At 46.5% G+C, this 14,203-nt stretch overlaps 6 protein-coding genes across 9 annotated transcripts; 3 read left to right on the forward strand and 3 right to left on the reverse strand.

The window, feature by feature from the left end:
* Positions 1-3,168: 3,168 nt before the first annotated feature.
* Positions 3,169-4,619, forward strand: FOXG_10087 (uncharacterized protein; the record flags this gene model as incomplete). The annotated part of the gene is made up of 2 exons (XM_018389326.1): positions 3,169-3,790; positions 3,848-4,619. Exons 1-2 carry the CDS (start codon positions 3,228-3,230, stop codon positions 4,617-4,619), a joined length of 1,335 nt encoding a protein of 444 aa, XP_018247567.1. The 5' UTR covers positions 3,169-3,227.
* A 443-nt stretch (positions 4,620-5,062) lies between these two features.
* Positions 5,063-7,476, forward strand: FOXG_10088 (phospholipase A2). Its single transcript, XM_018389327.1, has 2 exons — positions 5,063-7,109; positions 7,155-7,476. The coding sequence occupies exon 1, from the start codon at positions 5,105-5,107 to the stop codon at positions 6,776-6,778; it is 1,674 nt and encodes a 557-aa protein (XP_018247568.1). The 5' UTR covers positions 5,063-5,104; the 3' UTR covers positions 6,779-7,109; positions 7,155-7,476.
* Positions 7,274-9,067, reverse strand: FOXG_10089 (NADPH2:quinone reductase). The gene is made up of 2 exons (XM_018389328.1): positions 8,419-9,067; positions 7,274-8,367 (listed from the first exon to the last, which is right to left on the reverse strand). Exons 1-2 carry the CDS (start codon positions 8,519-8,521, stop codon positions 7,397-7,399), a joined length of 1,074 nt encoding a protein of 357 aa, XP_018247569.1. The 5' UTR covers positions 8,522-9,067; the 3' UTR covers positions 7,274-7,396.
* Positions 9,068-9,090: 23 nt separating this feature from the next.
* On the reverse strand, positions 9,091-10,920 carry FOXG_10090 (uncharacterized protein). Of its 4 annotated transcripts, none has more exons than XM_018389330.1 (5): positions 10,589-10,920; positions 10,274-10,534; positions 9,982-10,220; positions 9,671-9,924; positions 9,091-9,622 (listed from the first exon to the last, which is right to left on the reverse strand). In XM_018389330.1, exons 1-5 carry the CDS (start codon positions 10,770-10,772, stop codon positions 9,568-9,570), a joined length of 993 nt encoding a protein of 330 aa, XP_018247571.1. In that variant the 5' UTR covers positions 10,773-10,920; the 3' UTR covers positions 9,091-9,567. The 4 variants fall into 4 exon arrangements, with proteins under 4 accessions (XP_018247571.1, XP_018247572.1, XP_018247570.1 ...); XM_018389329.1 differs by having other exon boundaries at positions 9,101-9,611; XM_018389331.1 differs by having other exon boundaries at positions 9,091-9,924.
* A 142-nt stretch (positions 10,921-11,062) lies between these two features.
* FOXG_10091 (uncharacterized protein) lies at positions 11,063-13,307 on the forward strand. Its single transcript, XM_018389333.1, has one exon. The coding sequence runs from the start codon at positions 11,136-11,138 to the stop codon at positions 13,161-13,163; it is 2,028 nt and encodes a 675-aa protein (XP_018247574.1). The 5' UTR covers positions 11,063-11,135; the 3' UTR covers positions 13,164-13,307.
* FOXG_20218 (uncharacterized protein) lies at positions 11,085-13,798 on the reverse strand. The gene is made up of 3 exons (XM_018400479.1): positions 13,535-13,798; positions 13,420-13,486; positions 11,085-13,373 (listed from the first exon to the last, which is right to left on the reverse strand). The coding sequence occupies exons 1-3, from the start codon at positions 13,576-13,578 to the stop codon at positions 13,200-13,202; spliced, it is 285 nt and encodes a 94-aa protein (XP_018247575.1). The 5' UTR covers positions 13,579-13,798; the 3' UTR covers positions 11,085-13,199.
* Positions 13,799-14,203: the final 405 nt, after the last annotated feature.

A 14,203-nucleotide genomic window follows, 5' to 3' on the forward strand; every position in this document is an offset into this window, starting at 1 on the left:
AAGAATATTATAAAATATTATAGATTTATTAGCTTAAAGTTGGGCTTTATATAATAGATTTTATATATACTACCTATTAATTCTTTATATTAATCTTACTCTTATTTTTATTTACTCTTTTTATATTACTTTATCTTCTTCTTTATACTTATTTAGTATTTTAACTTTAAATTATTTAATATAAAGCTTCTTATAATTAATATAAGTAGTTTTATTAATATAAAGATTATATATTAAAGCCTTTAATTACCTTAGGTTATTAGTATTATTATTATTACTTATAAGCCTATATCTATTTTAAATAAAACTAACCTAGCCTATTTTAAGAGTATTATTATAAAGGCCTATAAAGTATTATAATCCTAGCAGTTATATTATATATACCTTATAATTTCTTCTAATTAAAAATAATTGCTATACGCTAAGGGATTCTATAAATAACTACTAAGGCTTAATTACTAGTAATTAACCAAAAATACTAATAATTCTTAGGAATTACTAGTAACCCTAAGAATTACTTAGTAACTACCTCTTTAGGCTATAATTATATTTAAGTATATAAAATATATTTATTAGTATTTTTATAGGACTTAGCTTATTGGCTATTAATAAAGTATTTTTATATTAATAAGCCTAATACATATTACTTAATTATTAAGAGATATAATACTTTATAACTGCTTAATATTATACCTTCCCTTAGCTCCGTGCCATTTCGCCGAATTAAACGTCAACGCGCAGGCGTAACTTCTCTATCTCCGCGAAAAGCGATGTCACATGCGAACGTGTCGATTAAGCTCGCATGCATGGACTCCTCCACTCGAGACTAATACTTGCTTTCAATCGGACACTTATTGACAAAGAGAAGCCGCCTTATCATAGAATCAATTCTACTGTACATATCCATTTTTGCATTAGAGTATATCAAGAAGCCAAATCTTGTTACATATGTATTTATTATTCCATCAGACGCTGCTACTCTTTCAGTTTATATATATATTAGCAGCTTCCTCGCTGCTGTCGTCTGCCTGTACTATAAAAATCCCTCAAACACCGCGGGGAGGCGGAAGGCGGAAGGCAAAAAGGTTAAGGAAGGTAGAAGGAATAGGATAAAAGTGAGAAAAGGAGAGGCAAGAATGTGCACAAACGAAAAGTAGACAATCCAGCAGGATTTTGATGATCCTTTGTACAGTAGGGCTGATGCCTCAGACGTAAGAGCATAGGACGTTCCTTGCGGCTTCTTGGTACTTAGCTTTGCTTCCGATCTGTTTGCCACTGCTCTTCCTATTCTTTCTTCTCCAGCCTCGCTTGCTTGACTCTGTTTGACACGCTTGCTTGAAGGCCAACCAATACTATCTCCAAGTGTTCAGCATCCTATCTCCAGCAGCTAAAGGATGGCCTGTTAACTTGAGGCTGTGTGTTGTTAGCAATTCATTTTGATGTTAATGCTTAGTCCCTTCTCAAATTCCTTCCTGGTTCAGTCTTCCTGTTACCATTGCAAATTTTTTTGTTTGTTTGTTTGTATATTTTTCGTCTGGGTGGCTGTAACGAAGCCAGATCTCCTACTGGAGCAAAAGACGTGCTGAGCTAGCTAGGTACAGGGAAACCCCGCTTCCTTCACCATCCAGCATACCAATGGCACAAAAGGTGCTGTATTTCTCAAGCCCGTCACCCGTCAGCGGGTTCGGGGGCAATCTACTGTCGAGCTTTTTTCCACCGACCAGAATTCTCTCACGCATCACTACATCTGCTGACGCAGTCCACAATCTCCAGTAACCAAGTTGTAGCTCGTAGTCGACTGTCGTGGCGGCAGGGAAAAACCTTGGGAAGGAATCAGAGGCCGGCGGTGCGGCTTGCCTTCAAAGGGGAAAAACCCATCGCAATCGGCGTCGTTGATCGGGAGGATGTCGCTACCGATGCCACGGGCACCGTCCTCCGATATCTAAGGCGTTCTGGTTCTGAGGTGCCGCCATTAGATCCGACAAAGGTGTTGTCAGAGAAGGTGAACTCTCCAAAATTCCTTCTCTGAAAACTGCTGTTAGGGAGCCGATGGCGTCCCCGCAGTATTGTGTGGCCGAGTAGCCCGTAGAAAATCCCGCTCCTAACAGTGCACTAACAGTGCGTGCCAAGAAAGAATTTTTACAGGGGAGAGTTGGCCATTGCAAATTTGACTGTTGCTTACACCGCCTCTAGGTTAGGTCTCCACTTTGCTCCGTCTAACGCCGACTTTCCGCCTAGAAAGAAGGAGAGGTTGCCGATTATGTCTTATCTAAACTGTCGCACGACTTAACGCTCTGTTTCCCATCTTACGCATCGGAACAGGAAATAGTCCATCGGCTCTGGTGCTTATCCACACTTACATATGTCAGACTCCGCGCCCCTATCTTACTTAGGTAGCTGTTAATCCTTGCTATTCCTATGCATAGCTGCAAGAGCACGCCAGCTTCTTATCTCTTATAACTATCATATAGTGCTTATATATGTTTGCCTGGTAGAGCTCGATCTATCTACTTAGAGTAGCTGCTTATACTATTAGGCAGTCTCCGTTGCTAGTGCAGATGCGTTACTGCCAGCCTAAGCCGCGTAGAGCAAGCCTGATATAGTAGCAATTACGGTGTGGGCTTTCGTTTGTTAATGACCGCAAACTTCAAACATCAGAAACGGGGCGGACAAAGAGCAATGCCTCCAAAAGATGCATTAAGGGATCAACGTTTCATCAAGGTTCTCCGGATTATGCAGGGATACGACCAGGGTGTTATGTATACCGGTCACAGTGCCTAAGAAATGAGTCGAGTTTCTTGTATAATCAGGCTGAATGGTTAGTCTGGGGTAAGGTTAATAGATATAAGCGTTTCAATGAGAGGTCATCAAAACCAGAAAAGTAAACTAGAAAAGCTCCTTGGGAGCTCTTTCCCACCGGAACTCCCACCGGACTTATTTAAAAGACATGGTTTGGCCGCTTTGACGGTGGGAGCCTTGCGTCCTTGCCATAAATATCGGCAGATCTTCCCCGCAAACAGGTCATAAGAACAGCTTCCGTATTACCAGGACCTCAATTGCCGGTTATCCGCTGCCGTACCTTTTACCCAGCGTAACATTGCTGGGTTCTCCAGGAAATGTACGTAGATCATGAGGATGGACCGTATTATATAAAGGAGGGCGTTTACTGTAGTCATTGTCGTGGAATAGTATCCATTCAAGCATTCTTCTTTGAGCACTTCTCAACAATGTGGATTATCAAGGCCTGCTCAGTCCTCGCCGCTGTCTGCACCGTAGCTGCTGACAGTGCCGGCCCCAAGATTGACTTCTCCTCCACCACCGGTGCACCTCAGCATCTCGCCGCAGGTATTCTGTACGGCATACCCGACAACACGAACCAGATTCCAGACAGTCTTCTCTCTGGCTTCGGTTTTAACTATTACCGAGGTGCAGGTGCCCAAGTCTCCCATGGATGGAGTTATAATGAGGCTAGCTTCCAGCAGCGCTTTACTAGCGCTCATAACAACTACATCGTCACGCGTCGTCACAATGGTGGCTTTGTATTGTTGCTGAATGACCTCTGGGGCTTTGATTGCTCTTCTAATAACAATACGTCACCGGGTCCAGGTGATAATGGCGATTGGTCGTCTTATGACAAATTCGTCCAGGCTATCATTGCAAATGTCAAGAAATACAACATGCAGGAAGGCTTGGTCATTGATATATGGAACGAGCCAGAGGGGAGCTGCTTCTGGGGCCGGAGCATTGACCAGTGGCTTCAGATGTGGGGTCGCGGCTGGCATCAATTCAAGTAAGTGTCGAGTTACCTCTGAGGATCAGACAAGACATGGACTGACTGGCTATTCAGTGATGCTTTTGGGAAGAAGGTGTTGACGTCCGGACCAACTCTCGCCAACCAACCAGGAACAACCAATTCCTGGTGGACACAATGGGCTCAATTCGTCAAGAACAATAATTCCGTCCCCGACCAATATGTATGGCACGAGGAGGGCGGTTCAGGCTCCAACTTCGAGTACAGCTACGGCGTCTTGCAACAGATACTCACTAAATACGGTCTTCCCCAACGCCAAATCAACATCAACGAGTACGCCACATTCAACGAGCAAGTCCCCGCCGGATCTGCATTCTGGATCTCTCAGCTCGAACGCCGTAATGCTATCGGTCTTCGTGGCAATTGGCTAGGAGGCACCCAGCTTCACGACTTGGCTGCCAGTCTTCTCTCCAAGCCTAATCCCTCGAACTACGCTTCTACAGGGTACTTTGCCAACGGAGACTGGTGGGTGTATAATTACTACTCACACAACATGACGGGCCAGCGCGTTTCGACTTCTGTGTCTTCTGATGGTCGGCTTGATGCTTATGCGACGGTGGATACTGCAGCGCGCACCGCTAGGGTATTGCATGGCTGCCATCCGCCTACCACCGGTACTTATGATGTGACATTCTCCGGCTTGGCAAAGTTGGGTCTCCCGTCTTCTGGAACGCTTCAGGTCAGGACCTGGAAATTCGCTGTGGGCAGTGAAGTGCACTACAGCCAGATGGGCCCTCCTCAGGAATTGGGTAACTATGGTCACACTATTAAGCAACGGTCAGGTTACGCTGCCGTTCTACCAGACTGATGATGTGACTACATACGCATGGGAGTTTAAGTTCTAGATATTTATATGCACATTAAGTTGTTGGGATATATTGGGAGCTGGGGATGATCGATTCGTGAAATATGCAGAGGTGTTATAAGGGTGCGTTGGTGGAGAGCGTGAGTATTGGTCAGTAGTGAATTCGAACCATATCTCGACAAGATGCATCAAGAAATGTCACTATGGATCAGCAATTCACTACTGTATTATTCTTAAACCGTTGCCCTTTTATTGCTCCCACCTTGTCGGTAATTTAAGTAAGCAGAAAATATCAAACTTACCCTGTATTTACGGTTCTCTGGTTGGCCTCTTCAAGCGTTAGAGGAGGCTAACGCCCACGTGGTAGCGCTCTTTGGCTGCCGGAGCTAGCGGCATCAGTCAGCAATGACGCCAACGATTTAAGATGCCTTGTTTACAAACCTCAACTTCTTTCACACCCTCAACATGCGCCTTTGAAGGCTAGAAAAATGGTCATTTTGACTTCAGTTCGAAAGTCACCAGCTTATTTATATGCCAAAACATATTGTCTTTGCTCATTGGTCTCTCTCGTCCAAGCGACGCCTGTTTCATCGAGGGTACGTGTAACTCATACAAGAACACGTTTTCGGAACGGCCGAGTTGTGGTTTCGTTTCCAACAATACAGGAGAAGAGCGATACGAATTCTCGCCATTTAGCGACTTCACCGCCGGCAAAAGTCTCATTTGCTCAGAAAACTAGGGATATCGTTGAAAGATGGTATCAAAGAGCTGTCGACTTGGCATCTGTCAAGACACTCCTGCAGAGGGACGAGACGGACTTCGCAACATACCCTGAGCTCAAATGGGATGCTCATGTCCGACATGGCTCCTCTCTACATCATAAAGAACAAAAGTTCATTGGGCTTCGGAAGTTGAGAATTTCATCACAAGGAGAAGATTCGTTACATCGCTTCCTAGACCTCTCACCTGATGAGAAGGTTGACCTCAGAGATGTCCCGCTCATCGCGCTGGGCGGCTCAGGTGGGGGTTACAAGGTGATGTACGGATTTGCCGGGTTCATTTCAGCTGCCAAGAAGCATGGACTATGGGATTGTATTACCTGGACTGCCGGCGTTAGTGGAAGTTGTTGGACTCTTGCGGCTTACTATACCATCGCTCGACATGACATACAACGGTTGATCGATCATTATCTCACAGTGGCTAGTGAGCTTGCGCACCCCATGAGTATCCACGCCCTGAATATGGTTGCACGAAGCAAGAGAGGCGTCTACTTTCTGATAGGCCCTCTGGTCAGTAAAGCGCAGAAGAGCATCATTGGGCTGGGAATCATGGATCTTTACTCGACTCTTACGGCAACGTATCAACTGCTGTCAAGAGAGCCAAAGGGAAGACTGAGCAGAGCGACATTTCAGTGGTCCAAGATCTGGCATCGATCGGGTATCGATAAGGGACTGGAGCCAATGCCGCTTCTCGCAGCCGTGAGGCGCGTGCCGAAGTATTCATATGAGCCAAAGACAATCTCCGCCAAGGCCAGGGATGTCAAGAAACAGCCAACATCTCGACAGCTTGACACTATCGAAGGAAATGATCAAGCAAATTCAACAGTATCTCTGAACAGACGGTCTAAGAAGCTCTTCCAGTATTTCGAAATTTCACCTCTCGAAGTCGGTAGTCCAGACCTCAACCGTTACGTCCCAACTTGGGCATGGGGGCGAACCTTCATTTCTGGGTATTCCGTGGATCGTCGTCCTGAGCAGTCCTTCTCGCTCTTGCTGGGCCAGTGTACCAGTGCTCCAGCGGGTCCTTTGGCAGAGTGCATCAAAGCTCTCTTGGTCACCATACCCAAGAACACAATGGTGGCACGCTTAGTCACCCTCTTCAATAACTTACTCCAGTCGAAGCACTTTGAGAGCTTTTGGGGAAACCCCATTCGTGCGGGCCACGACCCGAATCCTTTTTATGGACTTGAAAGACCTGTAGGAATGCGAGAGCACACCTCGGAGCACTCTATGTACCTATCGCGGGTTGCCTCATCAGCATCAAAGAGGGATACACAGCAGCGACAAATCCTTTTCCGATCCTGTAGCCTTGCAGCCGCATTTATTCCCGCCGTGGGAAGCACAAGGACGTACAAGGCTCATGGACTCAGGCATGGCGAATAATCTTCCCAATCATATCCTCGCTCGGCCAGAACGGGGTGTCGACGTTTTCCTATCTTTCGATGCATCTTCAGATATCCATACCGGAGCAGCTGTTCAGCGGCTTCACCACTTCGCCGCCGACTTTGACATTGAGCTGAGAGATGTGACGCAGGAGTTCCACAACCCACAGCGGAATAAAGTCTTATCTTCAAGTCACGCGTCGGAAGTCGAATCTCGATACATAGATCACTACGCCAGAGTCTTCTATGGAAGAAGACAGAGTGGGCAAGATATGTACATTATTTACTGCCCGCTCCTGCCGAATGCCTTGAACCCGGATTACAACCCTACGGTAAGTTTCCATTTGTATACGAATAAGCATACTGATAAGATCTAGACTGCGTCGTTTTCAACATCGACGAACCTCATGTGGACGCCTGATCAGGTTAAAAGCGTTCTTATAACGTCAGAAACGAACGTTTCACATTATGCTATCGATACCATTAAACGTGTGATGAGAAAAGTTTACGAAGATAAAAAGGCGTATAGACTCGCTTAAAAAGTTAGATTAGACTATAGACTTTGCTGGGACTATTATGTACTGTAGACAAACGGGCCATCAGGCATCTTGTTCCAAGCTTAAGAGCTGACTCCTGGTGTCTCGCCAATAACAGTCAAGAACTTCTGAGCTCGTGTCTTGCCCTCCTTCAAACCCTTCAGACCCTCAGAGAGACCTTCTAGGCCGTTCTTACCAATGACGTAAGGATGGGCTGTGAACCAACCCTCTCGAAGACCCCTAGCAAACGCTGCACCCCATACAACACCAAGGAGCTTGTTCTTCTCATCCTTGTCATGAACATGGCTAACCTTCGAAACAACAGCATCGACGCTCGGGTCAGCACCCTCGACTTCAGTCTTCATCAAGATATTGGTCAGCTTTGGCTTTCGGCCAGTCGAGTCTGGAGGACCGGCGATGGCCTTGGTAACAGTTCTGATGGTTGAATCTTCAGACACACTGTCAAAGGCTTTCCAGCATCGACCATCCGGAGCACCCCCCTTCTTGAGAGCTTCTTGGATTGCCTTGACCAGCTCTTCCTCAGTCTTGTAAGCGGTGTAGTCAACAAGAGCGTCGCCCTTGCTCTCGTCGAGGAATGGCTTGATAAATGCACTGCGCTGGCTTCCAACTGCAATGATCGGATGAACATTCGCAGCTGCGGCGAGCTTGATACCGTAAGCTCCAGTAGCGGTACTAGCTCCATAAACGAGAAGAGGACGCTTGGCCTCAGTCTTGGCAAGCGGGGACCAAGGCTCGGGGATCTCAAGCTCCTGGAACAAAGCGCAGACAGAAGTGTACGCGGCGAGAGGGATGGTAGCAGCCTCTTCGAAAGACACCGAATCGGGGATATGGAAAGTTGTGTAGTATGGCGCGGTCGCGTACTCGGCAAAAGCACCGTGGGGAGTTCTCATCTCATGGAATGCGGCTACGCGGTCGCCTTTGTGGAAGCCGACGACATTTTCGCCTACGGCTTCGACAATACCGGCGATGTCGTCACCGCTGTTGTTTTCTTCGCCGAGCCAAATCGGGATCTTCCAATCCTTGGGGTTGGTGCCTTCAAGGTTTAATATTTATGATGAGAGCACGAGGGGATGGTTTGGCTTACCTGCAATGACAACCTTGATGAGCACGTCGCCAGGGCCTGGCTTAGGAATCGGAGAGTCGATGATCTCGACGGATGTGTCTTTCTTGACGATTGCTTCCTTCATGATGTTTGTATTTGTGTGTTATCTCGTTTGCGAGTTTTCTCCTGACGACGAACTTCTATAGTTAAGCTATAGATACCGAACACTTCTTATAGATGGCACTTGAAACAGTATTACAGTAACGTTATGCAGCACATTTCGCCTTCTCGCATGATATACATGACCTCATTTCCTCGGCATTCGACCTACATTAGTAATGCTGGTGGATCAACATCTATTTCTATTAATCGTTAGACTCCCCGGGTCTCGGGGTCTATCATGAACCCGGGACCCATTTAAGCTTTGACTTGCAAGCTTCATACGTCTACAGCACTTCGATTGTTATATTGAAACGGCCTAAATATTGTCCCGAGAGAAAATAGTCCAATCTTTTATCGAAAAAAGTCTCCGAGAGAAATTCAGGTGAAGTTGGTAGATGCGCATATTTACGTGTCAGCATCTTATTGTTGTGGGGTTTATGAGGGTCTCGATTTTCGGTTTCGGTTTCTACGCCGCTTCTACACCTTTCTAGTTAGCACGACAGGTCCCGCTTTCCAGCACGGAACTCTCCGTGCCGTCTTTGCCAGGCATTTCCAGCCAAGGGTTCAGTCTGCTCAACATGGAGATTTGTAATAAAAGGGTCTAAGGTGATGCCGAAGAACTTCATCTGTTGTACAGTGGCGACTTGAACCTTGCTGGTAGCCGTAACGGCGTAGCGAGCAAGATATCGTGCGTTGCGAAGGTCATCTATTGCTATAAAGGATGTTCATCTCAAGACAGGTACGATATGAAACATCCATAGCGGCTCTGCAAATGAGCACCTTTTTCTATCTTCGCAACATTCGCACTGGGCAGTAGCCTGCGTGCAGAAACCATACTGATCAACAGTTAATTGTTGAAATTGTTCCAGACAATTGTACAGTGTTGCACCTCCAAAAATAGACACCGCCTTCTAGTCCCATAGCGAGGTAAGGCAGGCGATGCAAACATCAGCTGTAAGGTCTATGAACTCAAAACAACACTCTCAAAAACACACTTCAGACGGCATACCAACTGTAGTAATGACTCTTTCACCCTGGCAAGACCGAAGATTCTGAGAGGAAAACAGTAAGGACTGTAGCGTATCTATAAAGGTCAGTAGGACGTACATGAAGGACACAAGGTATTGCTTACGTGGCTCCAGCTATGATCAATTCTTGACTCTTCATTCTTGTACCACCAGAAATCATGGCAACGAAGAATACCGTTGCACCCCCAACAGCAAAGAGTCGTGATGAGGTATTATTTAGGTAGGAGCATAAAATGACAGGGGCTAATAGCATGACGACAATGATGGGTGTCATCAAAGCACGAGAAATAAAAGCCGCAGATGACCTTGTAGGGATATAAATATGAGCGCTGTCTCGTGAGACCTTCGGAGAATAGCTCTGTAAGTTACGTAAGTATAAGTGGGAATATCATTCAGGTGCTGCATAGGGATATACCGGAAAAAAGTAATCTCGCACACGAAGCAGATTCTCAGCCACGTTGTTTTCAAGGCCTATCATGGCAGATTCATCCCGTGGACTGGTGCTAAGAAGCTCCTCAGGTGGATAGTTCAAAAACCTGCTTTCTGCTCGTGCTATAGAACCCGTGCCATTGACCCAGTTCTGCAGATTCGTTACAGCTCGAGGATCGGCTTGTTCGAGTTCAGAAATCTGTCGACTTCTTAATAGGAACTTGTCTAGGCTTATTAGTTCAACTTTAAGACCACTAGAGCTGTCAAAAACATCTTACCTAGATCCTCTAGTGCTTCGTCGAGCTCAGCAACAACTTGAGCTCTGTCTTGATTCTGGTCCCGCTGAGAACTGCCGAGAAACAATGGTCTTTCTTCGTCCCTATCAATCTTGTGCAGCTTGCTTTCAAGTGCGACAACACGATTTTGTTTGAGTAATAATAATCGAGCACGAACATTCAGAAACCTTCGTGCGACGAAAAAGGACTCATGTGATGATATTAAAGATGAAAATTGGGGATATCCCTTAGGGTAGTCCTCGACTTTGACAGCTGTTAGCCTCGCTTATACGCAAATTCATTGACAGCCTTGCTTACTTTGCGGTAATTGCATTACCGGAGCACTCTTGTTCCAAAACAGTGACAAACGAAGTGAGAAGACTGATGATGGCCAGGCCAGATTTGGCCACCCGAACCTCCAGGTTCTGCGGCTTGTACCTATCCTCGATAATGGCGTGGTGTTGCACTGGCCCAATTCGATATCGGAAGTAGCTGAAGACATCGTGCTTCTTCCTTGGAAAGCTTGTATTGCCGTCCAAACTTTGGTAACTCTAATATTGGAAGAATGTTGAAGCGGCTGGAGAAACCTAATAATTTTCACCCTATTCAGTAGATTGAAACGCCACTAGAAAGTGCATTTGTGATTGAAGTTGTACTTTTTAGTGTCTCAAGCTGCCTCTTTGCGACCCCAAGCTTATAGGCTCGGCTGTCCCGCTGAGGGGTCAGCTGGGCGTGCGCTCAGCCCCAATAATACCAGGGATTTGCATTAACAGCAATGCTTATCATCCAACAGTCCAACTTCTCATCCTTTATAATCAGACCATACATAAGTACGCTGCTATTGTGATCCTTTGCAATTCTTTTAATGGCAGCCACTCAAGAATGTTCAGCGCGCTGGGCGCTAATGATTGGAATCAACTATTACCCCAATGATCGACATCTACACGGCAGTGTTGACGACGTTAGCGACGTCAGGGCCTATCTGGAACAGCACAGCGCTACGGCTATTCATGCATCCGTGCTCACAGCCACTGTACCGAAGCTAGCGAAGGATCATCAATCCACTAAAGATCCACCAGAAACAGCTGAGAACAGGCCAACCCGGGCAAATGTGCTGAAGCAACTTCGGATAATCATTGATTCTGCGAAGGCTGGAGATCATGTTTACATTCATTTCTCCGGGCACGGTACTCAACTCCCATCGGATGGCAACGTCGGCGAAACTGGCTTCGGCGAGCTAGGTCTCGTCCTTTACGAAAATGGCGAGCACGGAGCTAGCTACTTCCGCGGGCGCTATCTAGCCCAGGCTCTCAAAAGAATGGTCAGCAACGGTCTCATTATCACAGTCGCGTTGGACTGCTGTTTTTCAGGTGCCGTGACTCGAGGCGACCGAGTCCGGGCTATGAAATACGATCCATCGCTCGACGCGGACAGAGTGGAACAGGAACGAGAATGCAGAGACGCACTGGGAATTCCCGGGCGGGATGCCAAAATTGACAGAGACTGGCTTGTCAATCCCGAGGGTTACACGATTATTACTGCTTGCGGTCCCCACGAAAAGGCCATGGAGGTTCTTGTCAACAAGACCCAGAAACGAGGCGCACTTACGCATCACCTTCTCAAAGCTCTTACTACTTTGGCAAAGGTGAAAGAGGCTGTGTCGCACCAATCACTCCATGAAACGGTCGTTTCTCTGATGCAGGCGTCGGGGTGCAGCCAGACTCCAATGCGCTACGGCAACACTCTCCGTTCATTCTTCGGTTCGCTACTTCAGACAGAATCTCTCACTGCCTTACCAATATACAAGATAGAAGGTTCGAGGATCTTCATTAAAGCAGGGCAGGTCCATGGAATCTCAATTGGAGACGAGTTCACTGTTCGGAATAGTCTTTCAACTGGTTCAACTAGAAGTCCTGGCGCAAAACGCAGCTTCAGATTCATGGTCTCAAACGTTTGGGCCTTTGAGTCCGAGTTGACAATGTCACATGGAGTTCGGACACCATCCACAGTCTCCCCATTCAGCACCAAGGATCTAGTGACTTTAAAGGCCACACAACTATCAACAGTTTCTTCTCACAAGATCAATGCTTGGCTTCCGGAGGAGTTGATACGTGAGAAGAAGTGGGAACATAAGTCGAAAGTGTTACAGCACTTCCAAATACTTACAGAAACCGAAGAAAAAGACCTTTGTATGTTTCGACTAACAGTCAACAAGTTCAGGGCATACGAAATTGTTGGTGAAGCGCAAGAAAACATGCTTCAACTACCAACCCTCGACGATGGGTTAGACGATTCCTTTCCGAAGATGATGGAGACTCTTCAGCATGTTGCCACTTTCAAATACTTCGAAGGCCTAGTTAATGTACTTCCGTCTCCGGAGTTTAGATCTAAGTACAACATCAAGCCAATTGTGGCCTCCACTCCAAATGGTGTCTTCAAAGTTGTGGATGGAGGGACTTTTGGATTCACCATCGAGAACTATACAAATCACCCTCTCTACATGGCCATCTTTGACTTTGATCCTTCTTGGGGTGTGAAAAATCTTGTCTCCGGTTCTGGAGGCGATGATTATGTCCTCGTGCCACCATCAGCCCATTGCCAGAACGGCGGCGCGAAGGAAATAAATCTGAAAATGACGATTCCAGGTCATCTTAATCTGGGGACTCAGGCTCGAGATGTCATCAAAGTCTTCATCACTGACAAACCAGTTTCATTTCCGGGTATGGTTTTGCCAGGATTGGGTATGAACGTAAGCTTGAGGAGTTCGTCTGTGAGTGCAGAGATAATCTCCGACTTTATCAAGCACTTGAATACCGGGGGAAGGATGAGGAGTACAGGAAGTAAGGGAGCGTGGATGTCGCACAATTTCATAGTCTGGACCTCTGTCAACTAGCATATAGATACTCATGGTTCCGGATCAGATGAGGCTTTAGAAAGGATCATCTACCAATTCCAACTCACTCTCATCATACTCGCGCCCTTGCATAACCTCCTTGCCACTATCATCGCAAAGGATATATTTTCCTCCTCTCACTTCTGAAACTGTATATGTTGATCCATTTGAGAGTACCCTGACCATGTCATTTGGCCTGAGCTTCGCGGTCTAAAGAATATTAGCCAGGTAGAGGCCTCTTGCCGCAGAAACTTACCGTAGCGAAAGTTCTGATGGTTGGACGACCCCCATCAATCACCTCCACTTCAGGCGCATCCTGTTGACTATGTGACGATCAGTAGCGCCATCATATGCTGAGAAACATAGCATACCTTGACTCGATTGGAGCCTTTTGATCCTCTGATGAATCCTTCATCGTGACTGTGGTGGAGACTAACTCAAACAGATTCGCTGCTGCTAAGACACGAGGACCAATTGAGGTAGCTACCTACTTAGTCCTCTACAGTACTAGCTAGCAGTAGATCCAAGATTTAAAGTAGTGGATGCTGAGCCCAAGCGCTAGGATTTTTGAAGCTGGGCAGCGAATGCGGCTCAACCGTCTTGCGACCCAGTAGGCCTACCAAAGCATAGGCGACACATCGCCGGGAGGTTCTAAGCGAGCCGTCATGCAGCAGCAGACAGGCAGCCTTAATGCACCGTGAGCATTTTTTCCACCTATTAGAATCGTTGGTTGGTTGGTGAAATTTCTGCGTCGAATCAGCGACTAATGTTCCCCGCTCTTTATCGGAATACTGGGAGAGAAGGGCATATCTGTTAGTGGTGATGAGATTCTACAGGAGGTTACACCACTGCTGAGAAACAACAACGATTCGCTATCTTTTGGCTGCTGCCTGTTTGGAGGCCTTCTTTTCCGCAATCACCCTTGTCTATCATAAAGTGAAAGCCAGTGGCTGGCTGACCAAGCTTGTAGTAAGCCTAAAATATGCATAGTTGATTTTCGCCAAGATAATGTGATTGACCTACTGGAGGCCTTTTGTGAC

This window comes from Fusarium oxysporum, chromosome 11 (assembly GCF_000149955.1).
Source record: "Fusarium oxysporum f. sp. lycopersici 4287 chromosome 11, whole genome shotgun sequence".
Taxonomy (NCBI): Eukaryota; Fungi; Ascomycota; class Sordariomycetes; order Hypocreales; family Nectriaceae; genus Fusarium; species Fusarium oxysporum.